This window comes from Temnothorax curvispinosus, unplaced genomic scaffold, assembly GCF_003070985.1.
Source record: "Temnothorax curvispinosus isolate PA1 unplaced genomic scaffold, ASM307098v1 QBEX01017838.1, whole genome shotgun sequence".
NCBI lineage: Eukaryota > Metazoa > Arthropoda > Insecta > Hymenoptera > Formicidae > Temnothorax > Temnothorax curvispinosus.
In genome coordinates, this window is record NW_020227618.1 from 748845 (window position 1) to 773722 (window position 24878).

At 34.5% G+C, this 24878-nt stretch overlaps 1 protein-coding gene across 1 annotated transcript; it reads left to right on the forward strand.

The window, feature by feature from the left end:
- Nucleotides 1-713: 713 nt before the first annotated feature.
- On the forward strand, nucleotides 714-24873 carry LOC112467873 (protein doublesex-like). Its single transcript, XM_025036761.1, has 5 exons — nucleotides 714-2016; nucleotides 8175-8643; nucleotides 9545-9584; nucleotides 23467-23646; nucleotides 24447-24873. The coding sequence occupies exons 2-5, from the start codon at nucleotides 8377-8379 to the stop codon at nucleotides 24566-24568; spliced, it is 609 nt and encodes a 202-aa protein (XP_024892529.1). The 5' UTR covers nucleotides 714-2016; nucleotides 8175-8376; the 3' UTR covers nucleotides 24569-24873.
- Nucleotides 24874-24878: the final 5 nt, after the last annotated feature.

Here is a 24878-nt window from a genome sequence, read left to right on the forward strand (position 1 = left end):
CACTGTCATAAGACGTATGCATCATACCTAAGTGCATGACCCTAACAAGTAGCGTATATGCTCCACCGAAATACGTGGTGTTGTTTGAGTCCGTAGTGGAAGGAAATAGCAAGTATTAGGGAGGCGACTAAATATAATATAATTTATTAATATTATAATTTTTCAAATGTATTGTGTCCCGCAGGGATACAATACAACTGATTCGCTCAATTATTTGGGCTTACAATTATCCACGGATTCAAGCTGACTACACTGCGGACACTCACATACATTTACATATCATATTCCAAAAACAAGATACAGTTTATTTTAAGAATAATAGGAAGAATAAGAATAAATAAAAGTAAAATCCATATATGTGTGTTATATAAATGGAGCAAGATAATGAAAGTTAAAACTCATGTTTTATTTATATAACTTAATTTTAAAAAATTTACTTAGATGGTTATAATAAAGTTAAAAGTTTATTTTTGCGCGATGTTACAGATATCTGGACGGAACTAAATTAGAATGTACAAGTCTGCTTTTCATAGACCATGCTCTTTAGAATTTGTAATTTATATATTTTTTAATTTTATTTTTAAATTAATCTAAAGATTAATTCAAATTGTTTTACAAAACTTATAATATATAAGAGAAAGATATATAATATCAGTGGTGTATGCTAATAATAAATTTATTTTGTTTTTTCCAGTCTTGATGAATTTCCAATTCTTCATATATTTTTATATTATTAACGTAATTAACATAATAAAAAAAAAATACTAAAAAATGTATACGGGCCCCAGAAGCGCCCTACGTTCCATCTAAGTACGAGACTGTCGAGCCAGTCACGTGGTCCCCGCTGCACTTGCGATGGAGATGGCCAAGTGGTGGGAAAAATCCCTCCGTCCACTACCCCTGGTTACCGGCGGTCTTAGTAAGTTACGGACTGCATGCAAGTGCACATCGATCGTGTTGACGGCTGTCTCTTGGCTGACCCCGACGAGTGTGCTCGGTTTGCTTCGCTGTTTTTTTCCCCCCATGTCTCCGCATTTCAATTTCGCGCTAGTTGGATTCTCATCTCGCGCAGCGACTTGCCGGGACGGATCTCGGAACTAGTTCGGAGTTTGCGAATTTGCCAACTTGCAGAAAATTTGTCGGCGACGGATAGAGAGGAATAACACGCGAAGGACGGCGAACCAACGCAACGGCGATAGAATAGTGTGATACGCGGCGCGGAGGAGAGACGAGACCTTGGACGAAGTGCGCGTGTGCGACACGAGTGCCCGCGGTTTTGCCATCCGTTTTAATTTTTGCGCTACCACTTATCTTTTGCCGGCTTGCATCTGCTTGCTTCGTGCTTCTAGATCGTACCCGCATATCGTATGAAAAGAAAAGAAAAAAACAAGACAAGGTTTATTAAAAGATAGACAGATAATATATATCTTGTATATAAGCAAATAAAAGCGGAAAGAAGGTGCGCACGGCAAGAAGGGCGAGACGAGAAAGCGTGCGAGATAAGTGGCAAAGAGGGGAGGATTGTCCATTTCCGGAGGCGGAGACTTCCTGCCGCGCTTTTCCCTTCCCTTTCTCCTTTTCAATTCCCTCCTGTCCCCGTCGCTCGTGTTGCTTGCGATCGGCGGTGTGCCCTCGCAACGTGCGTGCATCGTGCACCGCTGAAGACGCGCGTAACGAAATTGCGCGGTGCCACGATACTTATTTAAAGCGCGGCCACACTAGCGCGGCACGTGTAACGCATCCAGAGTGCTACGGCCGGCCACGCGGTAACGGATAAATTACGCAGAAGAATTCTGCATGCGAGATATACACGGGTGAGGGGATTCTTCTCGATTGAGCCGCGCCGGCGGATCTCGCGTGATTACTAGATTCAGTGCTCGCGTGTGACGAGAGCCAGTGGATCCTCTCTCGAACACCGTCAATTTGTCCAAAGCCTTCATTATACGAAACAGCCACTGCGAGCCAGCGAGAGGGAGAGAAGGAGATAGAAAGAAAAAGAGAGAGACAGATGACAGGGTGAGTTTTTCTATCTCAATGAACTTGTTATTGCCTCCCCGGTAATTGAACTTAGATGCTGCGCGCGCTAACTTTCAGTAAAACGATGTAAAAAACTCTTATGGCCAAAGAAATGAGCCGCGAACAACGTACTGTAATAAAAGAAAACATAAAAAGGAAAGGCCGCGCTTTGATTAGGAGTTACATGTAAATTGGCATAATTACTTAAAAAAACTTTATATATGCGTTATCAAGGTGAGAGTTACTCCGTTCTTGCGCGCGCAGCTTCAGCTGGAGTTTAATAATACCGGTATTAACTTTCAGCTACTTTCTCATGGAATAATTTACAACGAAGAAATTTACTGCAGTATATTCTAGCGTAGTTGTTGTGTGGCAATATATTATATGATACCTATATAGCTTAAGCGATACTGTCGCAGATAAGATTATTGCATAGAATGCTAGTTATTGACGCAACATTATTACGGAAAAAATTATACATTATACATACACGCTTATAAGTTAAAAGGAATACACTCTTTACATTATTTTTTTTACTCTATCTTTCGGAATTGTGTTTATAACAAACACGTAACGATGTAAAAGGATAGAACGTATTCTATCGCCATTTTGGCTCGTTTATCTTTTATTTGTATAATGATTATACAGTAAGAAGTGTTAGCACACTTGTATATAAATGTACAAAAATACAAGGCGCATTTTGATTCGAAACATGCCTCGATCGAAAAATTTTGCGCGCAAATTTTACGGTGCATCCGATATCATTCAACGCTGCCAAGTTTGCGACGACACGAAAGTTTCAATTGCCTACATGCAAAGAAACTTGCAGCTTCTTGCGAGCGTTTATGCAATTCTGCTTTATTATCTTTGCCCTTTTGTCCCGCAGAAGTTATTATAGTTTATAAAGTTTTATCTCGGTCAATTAAGTAACTTTAACTGCCGGTCTTACGCGATTTTTTATTCAGTTGCCTATCGATCTTAATCTGCTTATGGTTACCTTGTCATTAAAAGTGCAATTTTAGATCAACGATACTCGAGCATGGAACGCAATAAAAATATAATCCTAAAAATATATAGGCGATTTAATTCGCTTCCTCCGATCCACAATGTACGAATGTACGCTAACGTTTTTCCACAAAGAGACTATGTTAGACTGTATTAAAATTGTGTTAGAGATTTCTCTAGTATAGTTTTATTAACAAAATATTAATTAAATATTATTTGGTAAATATGCTAAAATTATAGAATATGTTGTATCTTATCACATTTCATAAGCAATCAACTGATGGTGCTATACGAATTAATATGTATTATATTAATAATGAGTCCTAATTCTTAATAATAAGCACGGACATTTTGCTCGTAATTAATAATGATAATAATGACGATAATACTACTACTACTAATAATAATAGCAAATTTATTGAATAAAAAAATTATAAACACTAGAAACAGTAAATACACAAATTAGTTAAAGAGATGTAACGGCCGACAGCAATATTAGAACAAGGTTAAAAGAAATCTGAGTTAAATTAGGCGAGATCTTTCACGCGATACCCAATATAGTCACTCGCAAAAGTATTTGAGCAAATATAAAATAGACTTAAATTGTATATTTAATATAGTTTGAATACTTTTATATTTTTTAAAACATACATTTAAATTAAAAATGCGTTAAGCATGTAATATTAATCCTCCTTGCGTTAGAACACATTTTGTTAAATAGCAGAGCAACAATTAAAATAATTACACGCAAAAGTCCAGGGAGGTGATGATAACGCGAACAAGAATAACGCGCACGCAACGGCAGAAATTATGAAAATAATTTTTTACGTTCTCGCAGTTTGTCCGAAAGTAACACTTTTGCGAGTGACTGTACCGATGGCATCTGCCTCCACGCCGACGTGCCAGGAAGTCGTAGTTAGTTAAAAAGTCGCGCGAACGGGATACAATGTAACTAGGCGGAGATGTATTCGCTCCCTATCGCGATGTGGTTGGGCTCCTTGCTCTATCTCGCTGTTCGTAGTTTCGTAGAAACCGCGTACGCGTCGTATAACGCGCGATTTATCTTAAGTCTCTCGCGAGTGTATAGTATAAATTTACTGTATATTATATATATAGATATAATTGGCGCACAGTGAGATATGCTCGAAATTTTTATTTTGCAGATATCTCTACATATTATTTATAGATACCTCAGCGTACAGTGCCTGGCAATTTTTCTGTTACGTTATCTTAAAATACGGATTTGATAAATGTCCTTTGCAATATGCAGTGCTAGATTGGACGGAATTGTCATGAATCTCTTTGGCAACAAAAAGCACAACAGGAAAAAAAGAGAATTACATAAATATTCTGAATTTCAGAAATCTGAAGATGCTTTCTCCTAAGAATCATGAATAAGATTTAATAACAATTTAATTAATTGTGCGAATACATTATCATTACAGGTTTAAAATCTTGATATTAAGAGACGTTATTCGGGATTATGTTATTGAGATTATTGCGATATTCTATGCTGATTTCTATGTTGCCTCTGGTTAATACGATCGATATGATTGTGAGTAATTGCAACCATGGTTGGTCGAGACATTGCGGAATACATTGTGAATTATATGACTCTATAAGTTGTTCGTATCGCGCATACAGATTTTATAAGCTTTTGACAGCCATTATTATTATCGCAAAGGGAAACAACGATCATTGCCAATATGACATGTGCTATAAACAATATATTGTCGCTGATTTTCTACAATGTTCGTAACATTGACTTACAATAAGCTGAATGTTTCTATACGATTAAAAAAGAAAAACAATATAAGTTGTAATATAATAGGTAATAATAGGTTGTAGCATTACTAAACGCTGATGCGCTTTCTCTCTCTCTCTTTCTCTCTCTTTCTTTCTTTCTTAGAATTGTGAAAAAAATGTACGTTTATGTATTATAAATTGACGAAATAATGTAACTTTAATCCGATATATTGCAAAGAATATTTATCAGTCAGTTTGACTATTTAGGATTTATTGATATACGCAGGAATAGGATATACGCCTTATCCCAGGATTTATGCATTGATATACGCTTTAAAAATATAACTTAAATATAACTTAAATTTATCAATATTGTATAATGAATTAGTTGTCAAATGATTCACTTTATAACCGTTTGTTGACATTGTCAAAAAGTGTATAACGATTAACTGGCAGTATTAAAATATATAACTACACATGAAATGTACTATAAGAGATGTAAGAAGATTAGCTTGTCGTTCAATATCATTACGATTCATTCTAATTATGATGTGATGCCTTCAACGTATATTTCAAGGCGACTATATGACTTTCAATTGCGGGATACAAAATAATACTTACGAAGTTTTTATTTTGCAATGGGCGTTTTAAATATTAATATAATAATTACGCGATATAGTAAACTTGTAAAGGAATTTCGTCTGATTTTGTCTGACGTTTTCTTAATAACATACGACGCTTTGCTTCGCGACTCACATTATTTTTTAGAGTTATTCATGATAGTATATTCGGAATTCCAAGTAATGATTACCTTTCAGATTCCGTGTTTGTTGGAAAATAATTGGCTACGCACCGCGATTCTGCTTAAAATGTGCATCGTCTCTTATTGCATTCTCATATTCGAGAACAAATGCATTAGCAATTGTAATTTCGATAACAGATTCCATTTCGCTATTACATATCAATTAATGTAGACTGATTAACTTGAATAATTTACCTTTAATTACGTCTCCCTTAGAAAGAGACGAAGAGTAAGTTAACCTAAGGTTAAGAGTTAACCGACGTTTGTGGAACTGGCCCTTAATGTTGCTTTTCTGCATGAAAATTAGAATTTATTTTTATATCAATTATCAACTTTTACAACTTACAATTTTATATTTAGTCATGCCTAATATCAGAGATTACTAATAGATTACGTGTTGCATAATGCGTATTGTGTACACTGTACATCATATAAAACATTTATATTTGAATCGATGCGCGCGATATACTTTCTACGGAAACTTTCTTCATAAAGTTGTACATGAAATTATTTTATATGCATGTACAGCTGGTGATAACACCTACGTTTTTTTCTGCTATTAGAGTGTCTTCGTTCTATAAGCGACATCAACTATGCATACTTCATAGAACTATAACCTATACTCCTGGATGATTTGAGGAATAAATGAAATAGTTTTTCCTTTGATTATTATTTACCAACATTCTACTAGCTCTGCGAAAGTAAATTTTTATTACGTCTATAATTATATAATTGCAATATAATTTTTCAGAATTTATCATTTATTAAGTTAATTATTGATTGCGTTTTTAATGATGTTAAAATATCACATTTGTTTTTTTTTAAATAATAGATATCATTTTTTATTCCCATCTTTTTTGCGATACCCGGCGGAATCTGAACTTTGCTCTACTTGAGATAGTTAGCCGTTTTTTAAATCTGTGATTTGCGATCTTTCGTTCTTAGATAAGCCACGAATGTTTAATGAGACAGGTTTTGATGTGTTGTATTTCTCTGGTATGGCGTATCTTTTACCTCACCTTACCATAACCATCTGCGGAGATGCCAGGAGAAACGTATCTTTACCTTCACGAGGTCGTGACTCTCGTGTCCTTCATAGTGGCTTTAGCCGTGTCAGGATTTATCATAATTTTTGTAGAGATACAGAACTTATCCATTACCCATTTCAGGCTCGGGTATCCTTTATCTTGAGACTTGAATACACGAATGGTTATAGATCTTACAGAATTTCGTTGTTGCACATATTCCAGAACAAACAACATATCCAAAGACATATTCTTATAATACCGCGCTTTTCGTCAATTTTAACTAACGTCGATACGCATGTAATAATATAGCGTTTGTAATCGATATATAGCATAGACTTAAAAATATACTAAAAACTCCCCTTTTGTTTGGGTAATTAATAAATAATCCACATGTAAAATTAAATTGTATCTAATCAAGGACGAAAACAAGCTGTTTGACAGCTGTCGAATTGAAACAATTATTTGCTTTTATATATTAAATTATAATGAAATGGGAGTCTTTGTCATATTTAACTACGACAATTATCTTAAATATAAAAACACTACACTAAAACGTTAAATGACGCTGTAAGTTACAAGAATAATTTAGCTTTTTAACGTTATTTTTTACGTCTTGTAGTTCACAATTTTGCCAAGTGTGATGCTATGTACTGTCAACGCGGACTTGGCAATCGAGCAGGAGCCTTAATATTAGAATGTTTGCACGAGTGTCGCTAGCTTGCTTTTAATACATCCTGTGCCGGGCCAGTTACAAAAAACAGATAAATTTACACAAACTATCGTATTAGTTTATGTTGGAAGTCAATGACAGATTAGTAGGATTCACTTTCGATTTAGTTTTGATTGTTTTGAAAGATGCGCCATTTTTGTCATATGCATCATCTCGAGATATATTTTTCGTAATTCTATCTCTAAGTTTTCTTTTGTTTTCCTTTCGCACACTTATAAATTATGTGTGTAGCATTTTTTGTTTCGGCGAACTAGCCGTTTTGTACGTGCATATTGAACTCATTCTATAAACCTAATTTTAATCAATTATTGTTTTTGTTTTATACTCTGTACACTCTACATACTACAGCATTATAGTTGATCGAAGATTTGATCATTGCCATCTTTTTAAAGAAACGAATACTCATCATTATATTATTTTAATCCAAGTAGATAAAACATGTCGTTATTTCCTGAATAACGTTTATTATATTGTAAATCGACCGAGTCAGCAAACTTTTGATTACAGTTTTGGTTACCGCGCAAATAGATTTTAAAAATTATTTTTCACCAGAAATATTGCACACAGGCGAAGTATGATATTTGATTATACATCGATCATTAGAGAAATAGAACAAACACCGGCTATATACTTGACTCGCATGTATGTATTATACAACTGATATTATCATGACTTGTGAATTTAGATGTGTCAAATGTTTACATAAAATTCCCCTTTTCTTCTTTTTTCGTGCTATTTGCTAAGGTATTATATTATATTGCCACAGTTTTAACAATTCTTTAATTTTAATTATTTTTCTTTTTATCTTTTCATTAAAATGGTCAAAATAATTTCTTGCATGTTTCAGAAAGTAGAGCTATACAGATAGCGATACGAAAGATTCGCGAACACAGCTCTATGCATAGGATAACGGATAATAATTACCGTTATCTTATTTAAACGAGATCAGATCCAACGGAATCGGTTTCTTCGATTTCGGCAAGAGATCGCGACAAGGAAAAAGAAGATCGGCTTTCCGTCTATTAATATTAAAGAGTCCTGCGAACGTCATGAATAAAGAGAAAAAGAATGAATCTACGTCAACAGATTCGGATTGTTCTAAAACGGGTTATAAGCGGACAACACCGAAATGTAAGCGATGCGAACGTCACGGAGTGAAGAACGTTGAGCTCAAAGGACACAAGAGATACTGCGCATACCAAAACTGCGGTTGTTTAATATGCCATGTAGTTGTTGCGGAACAGAAATTATCGGCAAGGAACATAGCTATGAAACGAGCGCTTAAGAATGAAGAGAAAGAAATAGCACCTGAAGAGGTTAGTCTTATTTTTGTCTTTCAAGCTTGAATGAGAAACTTGTAACCACATACACACATTGCAGTTCCGAAAAATTGATCAAATATTCATTCTATAACTAAGGATATATTTGTGCATTTTATTATTGATCACATTTTAATTTAAACATAGGTACTTCTACATGATGTAGTACATCATAATATTTTAGTGCACTTTTAGAAAGCAGCTTATAGATTCAATTTCTATATTAATTTTGAAGAAAAAATTTTAATGGAGTTTATATTTGAAAATGCGCAAATGCAAATTTAAAGCAATTATCGATAATATTGATAATAATTAAATAACCAACATAAGCTGCGATTTTAAGTTGATATCATTACGAATTATTTATAGTTTTAAATTAATTTTAAATATTTATTAAAACATTTACGGATAAGAATTTATTATATTATGTCAAGATTATTACGGGTATTTAGATACGGATCTAGATATAAGAGGGTTGTCTCTATATATATATTTATACATCGATTGGCAATGTGTAACAGCTGTGGATTATCATGCAATTATAAACTTCTAAACATTTGTTAGTTTCTTGATTTTTGTTAGACTCAATTTATGAAATCTATAAATGAATAGTTTAAAAGTTTCAATTCGTAACTTGGAAAAATTGTACAAACAAGTTTCGAGCTATATTGATTTATATTTTCAATTTGTTATTTTTATATTAAAATCGAGCGACTAATCCCTAAATACAATAAGATTAAAAATTAAAAATCTGAGAACAAGCAGATTTTTAATTTTTAATTCTGTTGTATGTTGTATGCTAATGTACTACATATCGCAACCGTAATGTATTCTTTATTACCAGTATACTACCGTATACATCTGTGTACTACTGTTATTATTATTCTTTTCTTAACAGATACCACCAATGCCTTGGTTTTTGACCAACTTCAAAAAGTGTAAGTAATATTGACATATTATTATACATTATATAATAAATTGCATGTTTATTGCTTAGATGAGACAAATGATAATTATTTTATCATGTATAAAGAAATCGGAAAGATAGGTAATGATAAAAATGAAGATATGATTTGTCTCACATTGTGTTAATTTATTACACGAGATATCATTCAAATTACATTGTCCAGAGGATTGTATTTTTTTTTCTATTAATATTTGTGCAATATTTCTGAGATAATTTGTAGAATATTCCGCCAATAGTTACTACATAATTAATGTAAGCAGTGAGGAATACTTATGTTATCTGCGAGTGTCACAACAAATTAAATTAGAATACATCCCATATCTATGTCGAGTCACGGTGAACTGTTCTTATTCAATAGTGATAGCATGCTTTGCAGCAATCTAAAACCGTGTTGCGTCACATTGCCACGAATTTACCTGGTCTTTTATGTCATTCAATGCGCTTATATACAAGATGAAATTCGTCTGGCATTTGAATACTTCGCATAAGCTGCATCGGCACCTATAACGCATTATTTAGCCGACAGTATCGCGACCTTTGCGTCGCGATGCGAGTGGTATTTTATAGTGTGATTAGTAGGAACGATGAGGCTATAATCAAATATCATGATTATAAGATTGACTTGTGTGGAGTCATCAGAGTTTCACGTATAAGTTGTTGCAGATCAATGCACTCGAAAATATACATTTTTCTCGAGTCGCGTACGTTTTCTATAAATCTGAAAGCTGTCCTAAGCGTTTTCTGGTAATTATTTGCAATGTTTGAAAATATTCTGAATAAGATATAATCTCGAAAATCTTATGAACGTATAAACTTTATAAAAATAATAGACGAAAAATAAACACACATACTTTTTATTTAGTTTAGTCCTTGGCTTAGCCGTATTTCTTAATGACCATTGTCGAGTTTCTCAAATTATTAGATCGATACAACGTTTTATAGACATTGTCTGCCATCTGCACTGTGCTCTTTTGCTAATTTGAATAAGAATTATTTTGTTATGCTCTATATGCAAAATATACATTTATAACTAACTATAATCCGAAATAAGTTAATTTCTTGTGCAAGGAATTAAAACTACGTTTTGTAACTTTGAACGTGTTCTTCTCTCTGTCAAAATAGTTTTAGATTTTTTAAAGCGCAATTACTTTTCTCATGTGTGTGATTATTTATTTTCGGCTGTATGTTACAATCGCGTAATTTTGAACTGTAGATTAATATGTCGACAGTTATAAGTAGTTTGCTCCAAACGATATTTTTTTAAATCTTTATACATTTCACATGCAGTTTCTTAAATTAAAGATTTCTTGTTTATTCGCAGTAAGTCTTTTTTATTTTTATATCTCTTTCAATTATATTAACTTAAAAACAAAATTAAAACATCTACACGATCGTAATTCGTATTTACATATTAAGGTGATCCTAAAGCCGTGATCCTAGCCAGTTTTTTTCAGTTTTTTTCTTAGCACTAATCTTTTAATTGGCTTTATAGAAATGCAAAATTCTTGTCTAGAATTAAAGTACGCATCAAAATCTAAGTCATGGTGGTCGAATTTATATGTGGTGGTCGTCACGTATAACCAAAAATATTAATTTTTTTTTCGTTTTCGATATAAATTCGACCACCATGACCTAGATTTTGATGCGTACTTCAATTCTAGACAAGAATTTTGCATTTCTATAAAGCCAATTAAAAGATTAGTGCTAAGAAAAAAACCGAAAAAAATCGGCTAGAATCATGGCTTTAGGATCACCTTAACAGAAATAAATATCTTCTCTTCCTTGAATCTTGATGGCTACTATATAATATATTTATAACATAAAATAATTTGTAACTTTAATAAAAATAAAATAAATTTAATAAAAAAATAGTTATATAAAATAAACTTAATAAAAAGTTACTTTTTAGTAAATCTATAAATTTTTATTAAGTGTATATATATGTACTCATATCGCAGAAATATATCTTGATATGTCATGCTGATCACCTATTTGCTGTTGCACTTACATGACGAACGTACATACATGTATGTACGCGATGAAAACTGAGATTGCCTACCTGTTGCACACATTCTACTCCGGTATCTCTCATCTTCCGTGCATTTGTGAAATCCTTTAAGAGGCAACGCATCCTCAACGCTACGTTGTTTGAAAATTTATTTAGCATAAAACATTGCTCAAAATTTTATGCTTCCGATTTTTACGCTTCTGAATGTGATTAAAACATGCTCATTGTCGACATTGTCGACATTTTATTGAAGTTAGTGAAATTGTTTTATGTCGATGACAAATATGTTAAGATAACTGAGATTCAAGAAAGGAAAGATATTTAACTGTCGACAGATACCAATTACAGTCGCATGGATATTTTAATTTTTTTAAGTTAATGTAGTTAAGAATAAGAGAAATAGAAAAGATAGCATCGCGAGCAAAGAAATATTTGTGATCTGTCGATGTTGATTATAGGTATATTGTGATTTCTAACTTATTTTTACAACATCAGAACTGTGACACCATGAATAACATTCGGTGTGGAATGACTTTGACGAAAGTTAAAGTAGAATTTAATAGCGTCATAAATAGAAAGGCAACCATTAATTAACTCGGAACGCTTACTCTTTTTAATTTTTAATTTTTATATGAATAACTTATTAAGTTGACATCCTATTATTTAGCTCGTATTGTAGGCTCTTTTTCACACTATATACTTATTGCTTTGTATAAAACGAGCGTAACAATCTAATAATTATTTTAATCGTTCAAATTATTTCCGCTAAAAAAGGTTTGCTTACGTTTTACGTAAGAAACTTTTCCTCCGACATTAGGACAGATTTTGCAATAGGAACAACCGGAAAGATATACTTCCTTTTGATATCATATTGCATGGGACGATATCATGATATAATTATTTATAAGTTCGTGTGGGTATACCGACGACGTTGCGCGCGCGCGTGTTAGCGCTGATCAATTTAATTCAACGATATAAATCGGGCGCGTGCATAACGGTTTATTATATTGTACAAAAAAGGATCTAAACATTACAATGTAAGTTTAGTGCGAGAATCGGCGATCCATGGATTTTGTTATTTACGCACGACTTTTACGTATACACATAGTGCAGTTAAGAACGCAAACGCATGACTCTGCGGTTATTCGGCCTTTTACCGAGCAACCTCCGCAAAAAAAAAATACGATGGAACGTCAAAGTTCACGAACCGTGATAGTCTCCGGTGATAAAGTAATAAGTGCATTTCGCTTCTGGTACTGCTCTATGGTTATGATGAAGCGAAATAATTATAGAATAAATTATACATATAGTAGCGAGATAGTGAGACCTCCTCCGTTGCGGAATCTAGGAACAAAGATCGGCATTCAGTGCATTCAAGCAAAGAAGATTATTGCTTACTCTCACACGTACACTTTAAACCGTTATATCGTACACGAGCATCAAAATGTCATTCGACGAAGAAAGAGAGATCGTCTTTCACGGAGGAACAATTCTCACACTGTCTCTGAGATTGCTAAATCGACCAGTACGTTCGACATTCTCGCAATTTTCTTGCCTCATTTTTCTTTTATCGATTGGCTTTTGAAATCGAAGTATGCTAGCTAGGATTTTTTGTTTGCAAATAAATAAAGTCACATATAATGCAATGTGTGCCATAAATGAAAAGAATATTCAGAGATTTATAAATTTACGATAAGAAAATTTTTTCGGATAGCGACTGTGTCGGAATCGTTTTATTTTGCTCTTCAATAATAATCTATGCGGAAAGTCGTCACGTCGTGTTTGTCATTGTCGCCTCCAAGTTCGGAAAGTGTTTGGTGTATAAGTGAACGAACGTAGGTGCTTATAACATCGTTCACAGGGATTCCAACGAAACTCAAGCCACTCTTTCATTTGACAACCCACCCTAATGTTAACCCTGGTTTTACGAGCGCCGGCATTGGCCGGCGGGTCATGCGAACTCGACTAATATAATACGAACTTATAACCAAAGCCGAAGCCTAGGAGCTCGCTCTTGCTTTTACGATCCAGCTCGTTTTTAAAAGTTATCGTTATTTTGTTCACTTTTGGACGAAATAGTTTGTCCCCGAAATGGGTTGAAGGAAGCGAAGAAAGTTTGTGCACAGAGCTAACCACTAAACCTGAATTGACAACGTGATTCTCTTTTCTAGAGAGAAAGAGAGAGAGAGAGAAAGAGAAAGAGAGAGAAAGCAATGTATACACAATGCATCTACAATTTCCCACTGGGATAATACCACAACGGGATTGTTAAGTCTTTTTATGAGAACGAAGAAATATGCAGTGGAAAGAAGGGGATATTTTCGTGAACGGTACATTTATCATTGAACTTATTCTCCTATCATGGCGTTTTTGTTTACGTAATTTTTTTTGATTCGTGAAGTAATATATTTTATTATTTTTTGAGTCGTTTTCGAAAATAATTTCAGAGATAAGGCTAATTCACATTTTCGTATACGAAACATCACGGGCATTTCGCTTATGCTTACGTAAGCTCCGAAGTGCATTGTCAGAATCGGTCATAAATGCGCGCTAATTAATTTACAGCGTATACGTGCGCGGGTTAACCACCGGAGTTAATCATCGAAATTAACATGGGCACATCCTTGTGGTATTATCGTGATCAGTGATAATGGGAAAGTGGCGCGACACCCGATAATACGGAAAGTCGGCATCACGCCATGGCGTTGTAGAGGTGTTATACTCCAGAGGTGATTACAAGTATATGGGGATTGTAAAGTTTGGCTTTACGAGCTTGTATTTCAAAATATTAAGTTCGGGCTTTTAATAACGCGTCGTTATTCCTACGTGGAGTAGCTACGTGTGGCTTATGAAATTGGCTCGTGTTCGTTTGCTTCATGTGATAATTAAGTTAAAGAGGAAGTTTGTTGTTTCTTGCACTCGGCATACCTTCGTATAATTTATATTATATTATATTATATTATACTTGTAATCACCTCTGTGTGTGTGGAGTATAACACCTCGTTCAATTATATATATATATATATATATATATATATATATATATATAATTGAACACAATAAATTGTCTTAATCGATAGACATTTCTATCGAGACTATTGATTATGTTGCTAGTCTAATTAGTTAGAGTATGAAATTCGGAAGATGTCTTGAAGAAAGAAACCTAAACCATGGATTTTTATAATTATGTGTTTTATATGTACTAATAGACCCTCATTACCGTTCTCGGAAAGTTAATCGGAGAGATACCGTTTGCGGTTACGAAACGGAGAGAACTCTCGTATTCTTATACTGATCATCATTGAGATTTTTACGATCGTTAACTCCCTTTCGGTAGACCTCACCGAAAATCCCACTCGTAAATCTCGGTGTCGGTTTCCTTTCTTGCTTGGCCAGCGTGCGATGACATTTCGTTTAGACTAACCACTTACAAAATTCGATAATCATTCTCGCAGATCTTTTGATCGAACCGAGAAGAATGGATTTATTGCACGAAACGCTCTAAAAATAGAACTGCTATTTCCAAGGATGCACGTGCCATTTTGAGATGGCATTTATGACATTCTCAGATTATTTTTTATGTTACATAAATAGGAGTATTATTGCAACATTAGAAGTAAAAGAACAAAAGAAGAAAAAGTAGTGTTTCAGGGATTGCAAAGATATACTTAGGTTTTGATTAGATATTACTGTAGGAATCCTTAAGTAGTGTAATACATTTATGTACTTATTGCTAGACTATTACCAAATATTTGTGTATTTTTTCAAATACAGCCTGATGTTAAGACATAGGTTTTCATGGAATTCTAATTAAAATGTAATTTTATTGCTGCCTTATATTAAGTCTAAAGACTATCTAAATTGTGTGTAATAATCGATATACTGACTTACGAATAACTGTTATATTACGGGCCTCGTATCGGTTGAGTTTATAGGGATCAATCTATCGACCACGGTACTTAGCAAGTTGCCTCTTATCCCAGGTAGGTAGCGACTGTTTTGAAATTTTCGTGAACACAAACAAAATTTATTAAGCTATGAAACTGTGTTACATATTAATTAACTATAGGCAAGACCAATTGTAGGATAAGAATTTCTAAAGGTTAAAATAATGCATTTAAATACGCACTTTTATACGAAGTTGTATGAACTTTTTTCTTATTCATATTATTACTATTTATTAATATATTGTTTATTTTATTTTAGTTATGTAGTCTTCATAAGTTTATATTTTCTGATAACATGATACCTTTTATTGATATTTTCTTTTCGCTGTTATTTAAAATGCTAAATTACATATACAGCTTTTTGTAATATGTAAATAGCTCTTTGTCATAATTAGTTCAGTTTTTGATGCTATATGAATTATCGCTGCTGCGATGAATTATTTATCAAGCTGATCAAGATATTTGTAGCCATTCCTACGCGCAAGCTGCACACAAGGCGTTTGCTTTATAGCTTTATCGTATAAACACTATTAACAGGCAATAAGTTTGCGATTAGTTCGAGGTGAATAATGGCTACCCACATGCAGAAGTGAACGTTTCGTTGAAGGATAAAGAGAGTATAATTTGCGATTAAAACATCGACGCGGATTATATTACGGATTATAGTTACAGTTTTCATACATTTTAACGTGATTGATTCACTACGATCTTCGAAATAATATATCGATAAAGGCGACAAAACGTTTCAAGAGCTACAAATATCTTTTTAATTGGAAGTATATTTCTATTTACGTACATTAAATAGAAAAATGTAGATAATCCTGTTAAATTTAAAAAAGTTTTACATGAGAGTGTATTTAATATGACTTTCGTGTTGAACTTGTTTCAAATTTGCCGAGATAAAAGTATCATACATAATATAATATAAGATCGTTGTATCTGTGACAAATGTACAAAATACGATTCGACAAATCAACATCTCGTATGGATTATGATCGCAGGATTTTTGCTTCGTTGACTTTACGATTATAATGCGAGCGTCAAAAGCCTGTTAAGCGAATCTTTCGCGTTAGCAAGTCGAGTTCCTGCATCAGTTTGACTCATCTCTCCTTCTCTTACGATGAAACCACCCTTTGTCCCGATCTTAGTTATTACCATCGTCATGTCACTGATGCGAAAGTTACGACTTGCTGGCGACGATATAATCTACAGTGCACACCGACAAAAAATCGATTTTTCACTTTCGTTTAACGTTAGGCATTGCGATGATACTACGGAGGCTTTTGTCTCCTTCTCGACTCCGTTTCGTTGCTTCTTTGTTGTCGCATATTCTTATTCTGAGGGAAAGAAAACTTTGGGTATCCCTTACGTTTTACGGCTACGATGTCTTTGCCAAGCGCGCCTGATTATGTTCTTCCATAGAACAGATTGATTTATCTCGCGTAACTGTCTGTAAGTAGCACTTTTAATGTGTCCCAATTTGTTATAGCACGTGATGTTCGACAGACGATCAAGCGTGACGGTGCAGAAAGCTGTAAAAGCAGTCTGTTCAATTCAAAATGTTTGTCATTCGGCCGTGCCTATTGTTGGCAGTAAACTATCGTAGCGCGTCGTTTTATGTATTTATAACGTTGCGTGTTTGGTTTTCTCATTTGGTACATTGATAGAATTTATCAGATTAGTTGAAAATCATTTACATTATGAATTTATTTCTTTATAGTGCTTTTTAATTCTTAACAGATGTTGCTGAAGATTTTTAGAATTAGTTTTTATGTATCTTGATTTTAGAAATTACTAAGTTAAGATATCTTTTCAACAAAAGTCTTGTCACATTTTGCTCACAAGTTTTATAAAACAATCATCGTTTATCATTTGTCACGGAGAATATCTTTCCATGCGGAATAATAGATGGAGCAATCGAGTAATCGAAAAATCGAAAAAAGCAAAATCTTGATGTGTGATTTTTAGTCGCTTAAATGTATAAGCCGCATATATTGAAGCGGTTTTGAGGGTGGTTTAGCCACGGGTAGAGGGATATGCTTTGGCCACCTGATAGCAGGGCCACTTCGATAGGAAGGAGGGTGCACAGGGTGGGTAGTAAAGTTGGTCACAGTCTAGCGAGTCGAGCCGGTTCTCTTTTACGAGGCACGGGGTTAAATGATCTGTCACTTTCTCTCCCCTCTCGTATCTCTTTCTCTGTGCGAGGCAGCCTACCACTATTACAAAAATGTCATAAAATATTATGGTGCCCAGTGGTTGACAACGATCTGACGACAGTGCACACTTGCAGGCGCGCACGTGTACGAGTGTTCGTCGTGGCGCGATACATCCCTTTTTCTTCTTATATGTCATTTCTCTTGGTCGATGCTTACTCGATGCGAATCACGAGAAACGTTCAAGGAACGAAGGAATTTACGGTGGAAACGCGGGTCAGGACGCTTCATTTTCATTCTCGCGAATCGTCGCGCGAGCCAACTTCGCGTGTCCAAAGAGTCCTAAAATCTTTACGACCTTCGCCTTCTCTCTTCCGAGAGGGCAACGATCTTCGCGGCATCTCGAGCAGTCTCCGAGTGTGTTTATGGTTTCTTCGTCTCGCTTTCGTCGCCTCGTCTGCGTCACTCTCTCTTTCTCGTTCTGCATTGTACGTCGTTCGCGCATCGGTAGACAACGTTACTTTTGTAGTAGTAATACGTGCACAACTACTTCGTCTCGATACCCGTGAAACATATCATCATTTTCTTTATTGAAAGTTCGGTGACATGCAATTACGATTAACTGTTTCTTCTATTTGTTTATTTCATTTTATGGCCAGGCAACAATTAAGAGGCATGAATTTCGTAGATGTAGATAGGCATAAAACGGAGGCTGCACCGCTTATTTTTCATAAGATGTATTTCATACATGCATAGATATGTAAAAGAATACTAGCGCAACATTTGATTAAGACGTTTGTCTATGTATTTGGAGGCGGGGAGCGTTTATTTTACACTTTTATAGTTGCGAGTAATACGACGTTGTACAGTCACAAAACACATAAGTGAAATTAACGAAGAAACAACGTTATCCTCTTTAACGCTACCCATGTTGCCTAAGCGGTCGACGAAATTACGATTACATCTATTCTTTCTCTTCTTTTCGCGAATCGAGAGCACGCTCCTTACACCCTCTGAGTTTGCGCCACAGTGGCTGACGAGCAAGAATTTTATGCGAACGCTTGACAGGATAGAATTTTACTGCTTTCGAAATGTCGTGTCTCGTAAAAGCCGCTGCGTTCACGACCGTTCCTTCGACTCTTTCCGCTGGAACTTATTGCGGTTCCGCGTTTACTATTTTTATAGGCGACAGAGGAATTGTTGCAGAGACTTCGGTTATATTTATGGAAATAGTGTGGTAGCGAGGATAGTTGGGATTATTTCCCGCGGCCAGTCGATAATCGATAATCGAGCGTTTTCCCCAAATTTATCAATAGATCAGAGACCTATTTGCCGTTCGACGTATGTTTTAGTTCTTGTTCCCGCGTAAAAATAAATATTTGTTTTAATTTTAAATATTTTAAATTACACCTATTTTTTAGATTGTTTTTTATTAATTATTTTAAATTGATAAATAGCTTATATAAATCACATATTTGGCTTATATTTATGGTTAGGTTGCGTTTGTGTCACACACGCTCCTCATCGACGAAACGAACCCTCAGTCGTATCATGACGGTGACGCGACGCTTGGTTTCGATTACGCGCGGTGACACAACGGTATCATTGCTACAAAGCTTGTTCAACCCCTGCATGTTGTGTTTGATGCAATGTCGTGTCCAACGTTATACCGAGCCGCGATCCATATGTGAGGGAGGCACGTTTGACTGTGCAATACGAGCTCCTAGTCCGTGACGAGCTCGAAATACGCAGATTCTCTCGACTAACGTGTCAACGTGTTAAAAGTGATCGTTACTGCTCTACCTGCTGCCGAATACCTTTGTCATTGACACGCAAGGGTTTTATTACATTTTATTACGATTAGTATTAGAATAATTGATCGTAATGATGAAAATACTTTTGAGTTGCTTATATAAGAAAGAAACTTATATTGAATGGTAGCAACTGTTTTTTTTTTCCTTTCAAGTTACTTCATTGCGCGTTATTTTCCTTTGAGTCATGTAACTTTGGAGGTGGTTTATGTTGAAATTGTTCAAGCGCGAGAATAGTAGGATTTACGACGGCCCGGAGGTCTTACGATCCTTTTATATGAGTCGGACGCACACGATTTACATTTGATAGCAACAAGAAGCAATAATGACTTAGGGGATTAAAGTTTGCTGGCGGCACGATTCACCACGTAGAATCGAACTTTCAGATTTTTCGGGTTAACGTTCATGCTGATCCCGCGGTCTCGGAAACAGTTTTACGAGCGGCGCGTTTCATAGTTAGTTTTTTACGATGTACACTCCGACCCCAAGAAATTTTTCGTGGCACGGGTTGAGGAACACGACGTTTTATGAGGATCTAACAAAGTCGGCGGCGCTCTGCCTTCGTTAAGGACGAAACTGACGCGGCACCAATTTAACGAGCGCTCTCGTGTGATCAAAGAGTCCACTGCTATAAAACTCGCATAATCGTCTTTGTTGGCCGGACAGATCGAAGCTGGCTAATTACTACTTTTTTTATGATCTAACGCTAATTGCGACGATAAGACGGTATAACAGGTGACACGATACTTATCGCGCGCATCGGGTCAAAGAATTAAAAGGGTACGAAAGGAGCAGCTCCAGCAGAATTATATTAATGAAACACCATAACAGACATTTTATTTTGTTTCTTTATTTATTTAATATGAATGTATATTTATCTTTTATATCTTCAAAATCAAAATTGAATTTAATAAAGTTGTTTCTTTAGTACATCGCGGTTTGAACAATACACTTTTAAGAGACTTGCGCACATATCTATTTTTAAAGTATCTAGTTGAAATACATGTTATACACTTTATTATAGGTATATAGCAAAGTAAAAAATGAGTCACAACTATAATAATAGCTTTGGTGGTACTTAACATAATGTTATAACATAATTTTGTGAAACATTTTATTATTTTATCACATTTTTATTATATTTTTTGCGTATAAGATTTGTGTACGACAATTAATTAATAGATATTAATAGATGTTTTAGTCTAATTACATCTTTCGGTAATTTAATTTTGTAATTAAATTCCCAGTTTTCTTGGTGCAATCACAAGAATATGATCCAAGATTGTTTGGATAGGTTTTATTTTTTGTAGAAGACAGTGAAAAATAAATATTGATAGACATATGTACGTTCCTTATTTATTTATGATAATAACATGAAAATGTCTTTCTAGCGCCGATAATGCTCTGATAAGGCTATATATTTGTAACTTACGTTACTTTTATTGCATTTTAATGATATTTTTATCGCACGTTTCAAGGTAACATTTTTCCATCATATAAAATTGCACGTTTTGACGGCTTTAAAAAAAAAATAATTATTTGTTCATCTTATTGATTTTCCAAGGATATCAGCGAAATGGTTACATCTAGAATGATTACACCCTAGAATGATTACCTAGGTTTGGATGTAGAAAATGTGTTTGTTCACATGTATTTATATATTAACTGATAGAGATTAATTTCATACATGTGATAACTTTCCATTTAATTAAGCAGTAATTATTAGATACTAATCCATTATATCATCTCCAAATGTTAATGTGTCGTCTTTACGCTACATATGTTGGAGATCTTGTAGTTAAGTTCAAAGTCTCTTCTCGTTTTTAAACTACCGTGAGGATATTAAACGTATATCTCACTGTTTCACTGTGTATATATTTTTTGTAAGATTAAGAATTTGTGTCGCCGCGTTCGCACGTTGAAATAAGTTGTTCATTCGCATTTATTCGCGCTCGTTTACAGTTGTGGATTTATCTGTAAATATAATATATAACTTCGGAATATAGTAGGGTCAAAAAAATTTAATAGTAAAAAAGATTATGAAAATAGCGAAGAAGCTAAGACCAGTCAAAGATACTTTAAATATCGATTACAATATAAAATTATTCCTGTTAACTAATGTTACACGAATGGATCGTGTTTCTTCGTTACGAGACGGGTCAATTAATATAATCAAAGAGTACGGACAGTCATTCATAACGTCATAGCGCAACATACTCATATCTTCACTAGAGAGACACATCTAAATATTATCGGGATTATTTCATCGGTCCCGAATTTTAGCTATATATACATTTCTCCGTTTCTCTTCTGCGAAAGGATTCGGTCGGATAAGAAATAAATATAAACGTATCATGATGAGATATGCACAACAGGCGTTCATCCTGTCACATCTGTTTTATCGCGCTGTTCACGGAACCGAATGATATCATTTGTAACTCCTCTCATATTACGTAATCGATCCTGTCGCCGATAACACGAGCGTAGATTACTGAGAATCGCATAGTAACGAGAGTGGATTTAATGCGATAATGCGTTCTCCTTCGGCTGATATATGAGAACAATCCTTATCACAAAGTATGTAACAGGAGGGAGAAGTCATACGTATAGAAACTTATAAAATGTAATGTTTATATAACTTAATTACAAATGTTCCATTTTTGTAAACGGGAAAGTCTCAATGTCAGTGAGTTTTTTTAAGCATAAGCTTACTATAATGCTAATGGCTTGAATTTAATTTTTGAATAATTAAAAAAGCCCAAGTCTCTTAAAAGCCCAATTTCGCAGCGTGTTTCCGAAACAATACCTAAAATTTTTTTAAATAAGTATATTGCATATTATCAAGTTTGTCAAGGGAGTTTGATTGTTGATTTGTTAGTGATTTAAGTTACGGACAGAATGAAATATTAAAAGGCTAAATCATCATCTACGCGACTGCTTTAGAGCTTAGGGTTAATAGCGGATAATAATAGACTGTAGACTGTTATATTCGCTGTATTGCGATATCTTTCTTTTCGCGTATTATAGTGCATCTCATGCAAAATGGCGTCGCCTGGTGAAAGTTCGTAGCGAACAATATATGGTTGGAGAACAGAAACGGGAATTAAGAGAGAGAGATTTTGGGTAGCAGCTTTTTTTTCTTTTTCTGTTTCTTGCTGCGGTGTACATCACTTGGCGCGAAATACTACCGTATTTCTTGATATATAGGAATATGTGTGTGCTCTTTCCAGTAGTGGCAGTAGTATTATAGTTCAATGAGTTAAAACGCGCGCGCGAACTCGAAAGTCACGCTGCTAAATCCCTTCTCCATATTCTCGTTCTTTTCCCCGGAACTCTTCCCCATCTCGGCTCCTCCCATCGCTCTCTATTCTTCCTCTCTCGCTCTCGTCATGTGCACACGCGCGCACAGCAGCACGTGGTTGGCCGGGTACACCTGGGCGCGTAAAAGGAGGGAACCAACGCCATGCGTCCCGGTGACGCGGCACCTGCATCGCGCCGTTGTCTATTCCGCTGGGTCGTACGGGTCGGCTTCGCAGCGATAGAGGGAGGAAAAGGGAACTATCGACATTAGCTGGGAGTGGGGCAGTGATGGTGTTCAAGAATGGACGGGGGTGAGGGCACGAAAGGCAAGGGGCCATTTCCTTATTTTTAAAACGATCCGGGGAGTCCCTAGTGGGCGGAGCCACAAGGACTAGATGCGCTACTATTGGTTGCCGCAGTGTCTAATATATCATAACGTAACTATCGGAGAATTTGTCCGCAACTCTGTTTGATTTTAGACTCCATTTATCTTTAATCCACTATTAACCCTCTCCACAAATTCCCTCAGTTCAGATATCCATGGATACATTTATTCTCATATACCTACATATATGTATACATATGCATGAACACAGCAACTTTCTTTCACGTTTGAATCTTTGTTGAATTTCAGATGGCTTTCACGTTTTAACAAACTATACTCTGCAGGAGATACAGAAGTCTGGTTTCACGGTCTTGAGAGATCCTTCAAAGATGTGGTATATCTTAGCCAGCCTCAACAAATGTGCCTATGACTTGGACGCGGGAATTAAAAATAATGCCGCTTTGGAATTTGCTGCTAACATCTCTCAAGGTGAGACATTTTTTTAAATATTTCCGTCAAGGTAAAGAAAAAGAAAATATTTTTGGAAAAGAGCAGTATCGAACGCATGTATTAAAATTTTCTTTCTAAAATTTTTGAATCGTCGACTTAGAAGTATTACATACGATCTAAATATTTAAGGCTCCTGCTGGCTCGATTGTCACGTCCGCGTTGACACCATCACACTTAGCAAAATTGTGAATAAGACGTGAAAAATAACGTGAAAAATTATTCTTGCAACTTACAGCGTTATTTTCCGTTTTAGAATAGTGTTTTTATATTTAAAATATTGCAGTGTGTTAAAATACTGAATATTTTTATTTTGTTATAATTAATATGTAAAAGCAAATATTTATTTCAATTCGACAGCTGTCAAACAACTTGCTTTCTTCCTAGATTAGATACAATTCAATTCGACACATGTAGGTTATTTATTGATTACTCAAACAAAAGGGGAGTTTTTGGTATATTTTACAAGTCTATTCTATCGATTACACTATTTTATTGAAAAATATTTTTATTTTAATGTATGTTGCAAGAATTTTCATGATATATTTTCTTACTCTGACGTCAATCCAAGATGACTGCAATGAGTGAACAGGAGCCTTAAAAAATATGTTTATTACACAAAAATAAATAATAAACTTTTTAGCAAATAATGATATTAAATGTAAAATATTTAAATTTAAATAAAGAATTTTTCTTATTTATTACTATATAGAAATAAATATAAAACTACATAATAAATTCAATATTATCGAAATATTAACTTGAATTTTTCTGTCTTATAGCTATAATTCGTCAGTTGAAAATTAGTCGCCGGAATATCGTGCAAAATATAACTTTTTCATTCATAATTATATATTTAATATATTTTCCATTTTTATTTAAATATAATTTACTTCCACCTTGAAAATTACATATAATCAAAAATTTAAATTTTTGAAACTTAGCATTGCTCTTCTAATTATTTGAAGTTTATAATTAGATTTGATTACTTCTTGATAATACTGACCTCCATATGAATGGAGTAATAAAGAAAATTGATTAAATTTAAGCCAGAAGCTCAGCAATATATTTCTAATGCAAATTTATGCACTCAAGAATTGGTACAAACTTAATTGGGAACCAGCGCAGCAACAAGAAGATATATTTAATGTTTGCCGATGTCAGAATAATAAATCGAAATTGGCATATAAATATTAAAAGCATAAGTATTGAAA

Excerpts from the sequence above, each read along its gene's own strand:
- LOC112467873 (XM_025036761.1), top strand. The coding sequence starts at position 8,377 with ATGAATAAAGAGAAAAAGAATGAATCTACGTCAACAGATTCGGATTGT. Across the intron at positions 8,644-9,544 it reads AAGAAATAGCACCTGAAGAG|ATACCACCAATGCCTTGGTT; the intron begins GTTAGTCTTATT and ends TTTTCTTAACAG. Across the intron at positions 9,585-23,466 it reads TTTGACCAACTTCAAAAAGT|ATGGCTTTCACGTTTTAACA; the intron begins GTAAGTAATATT and ends GTTGAATTTCAG.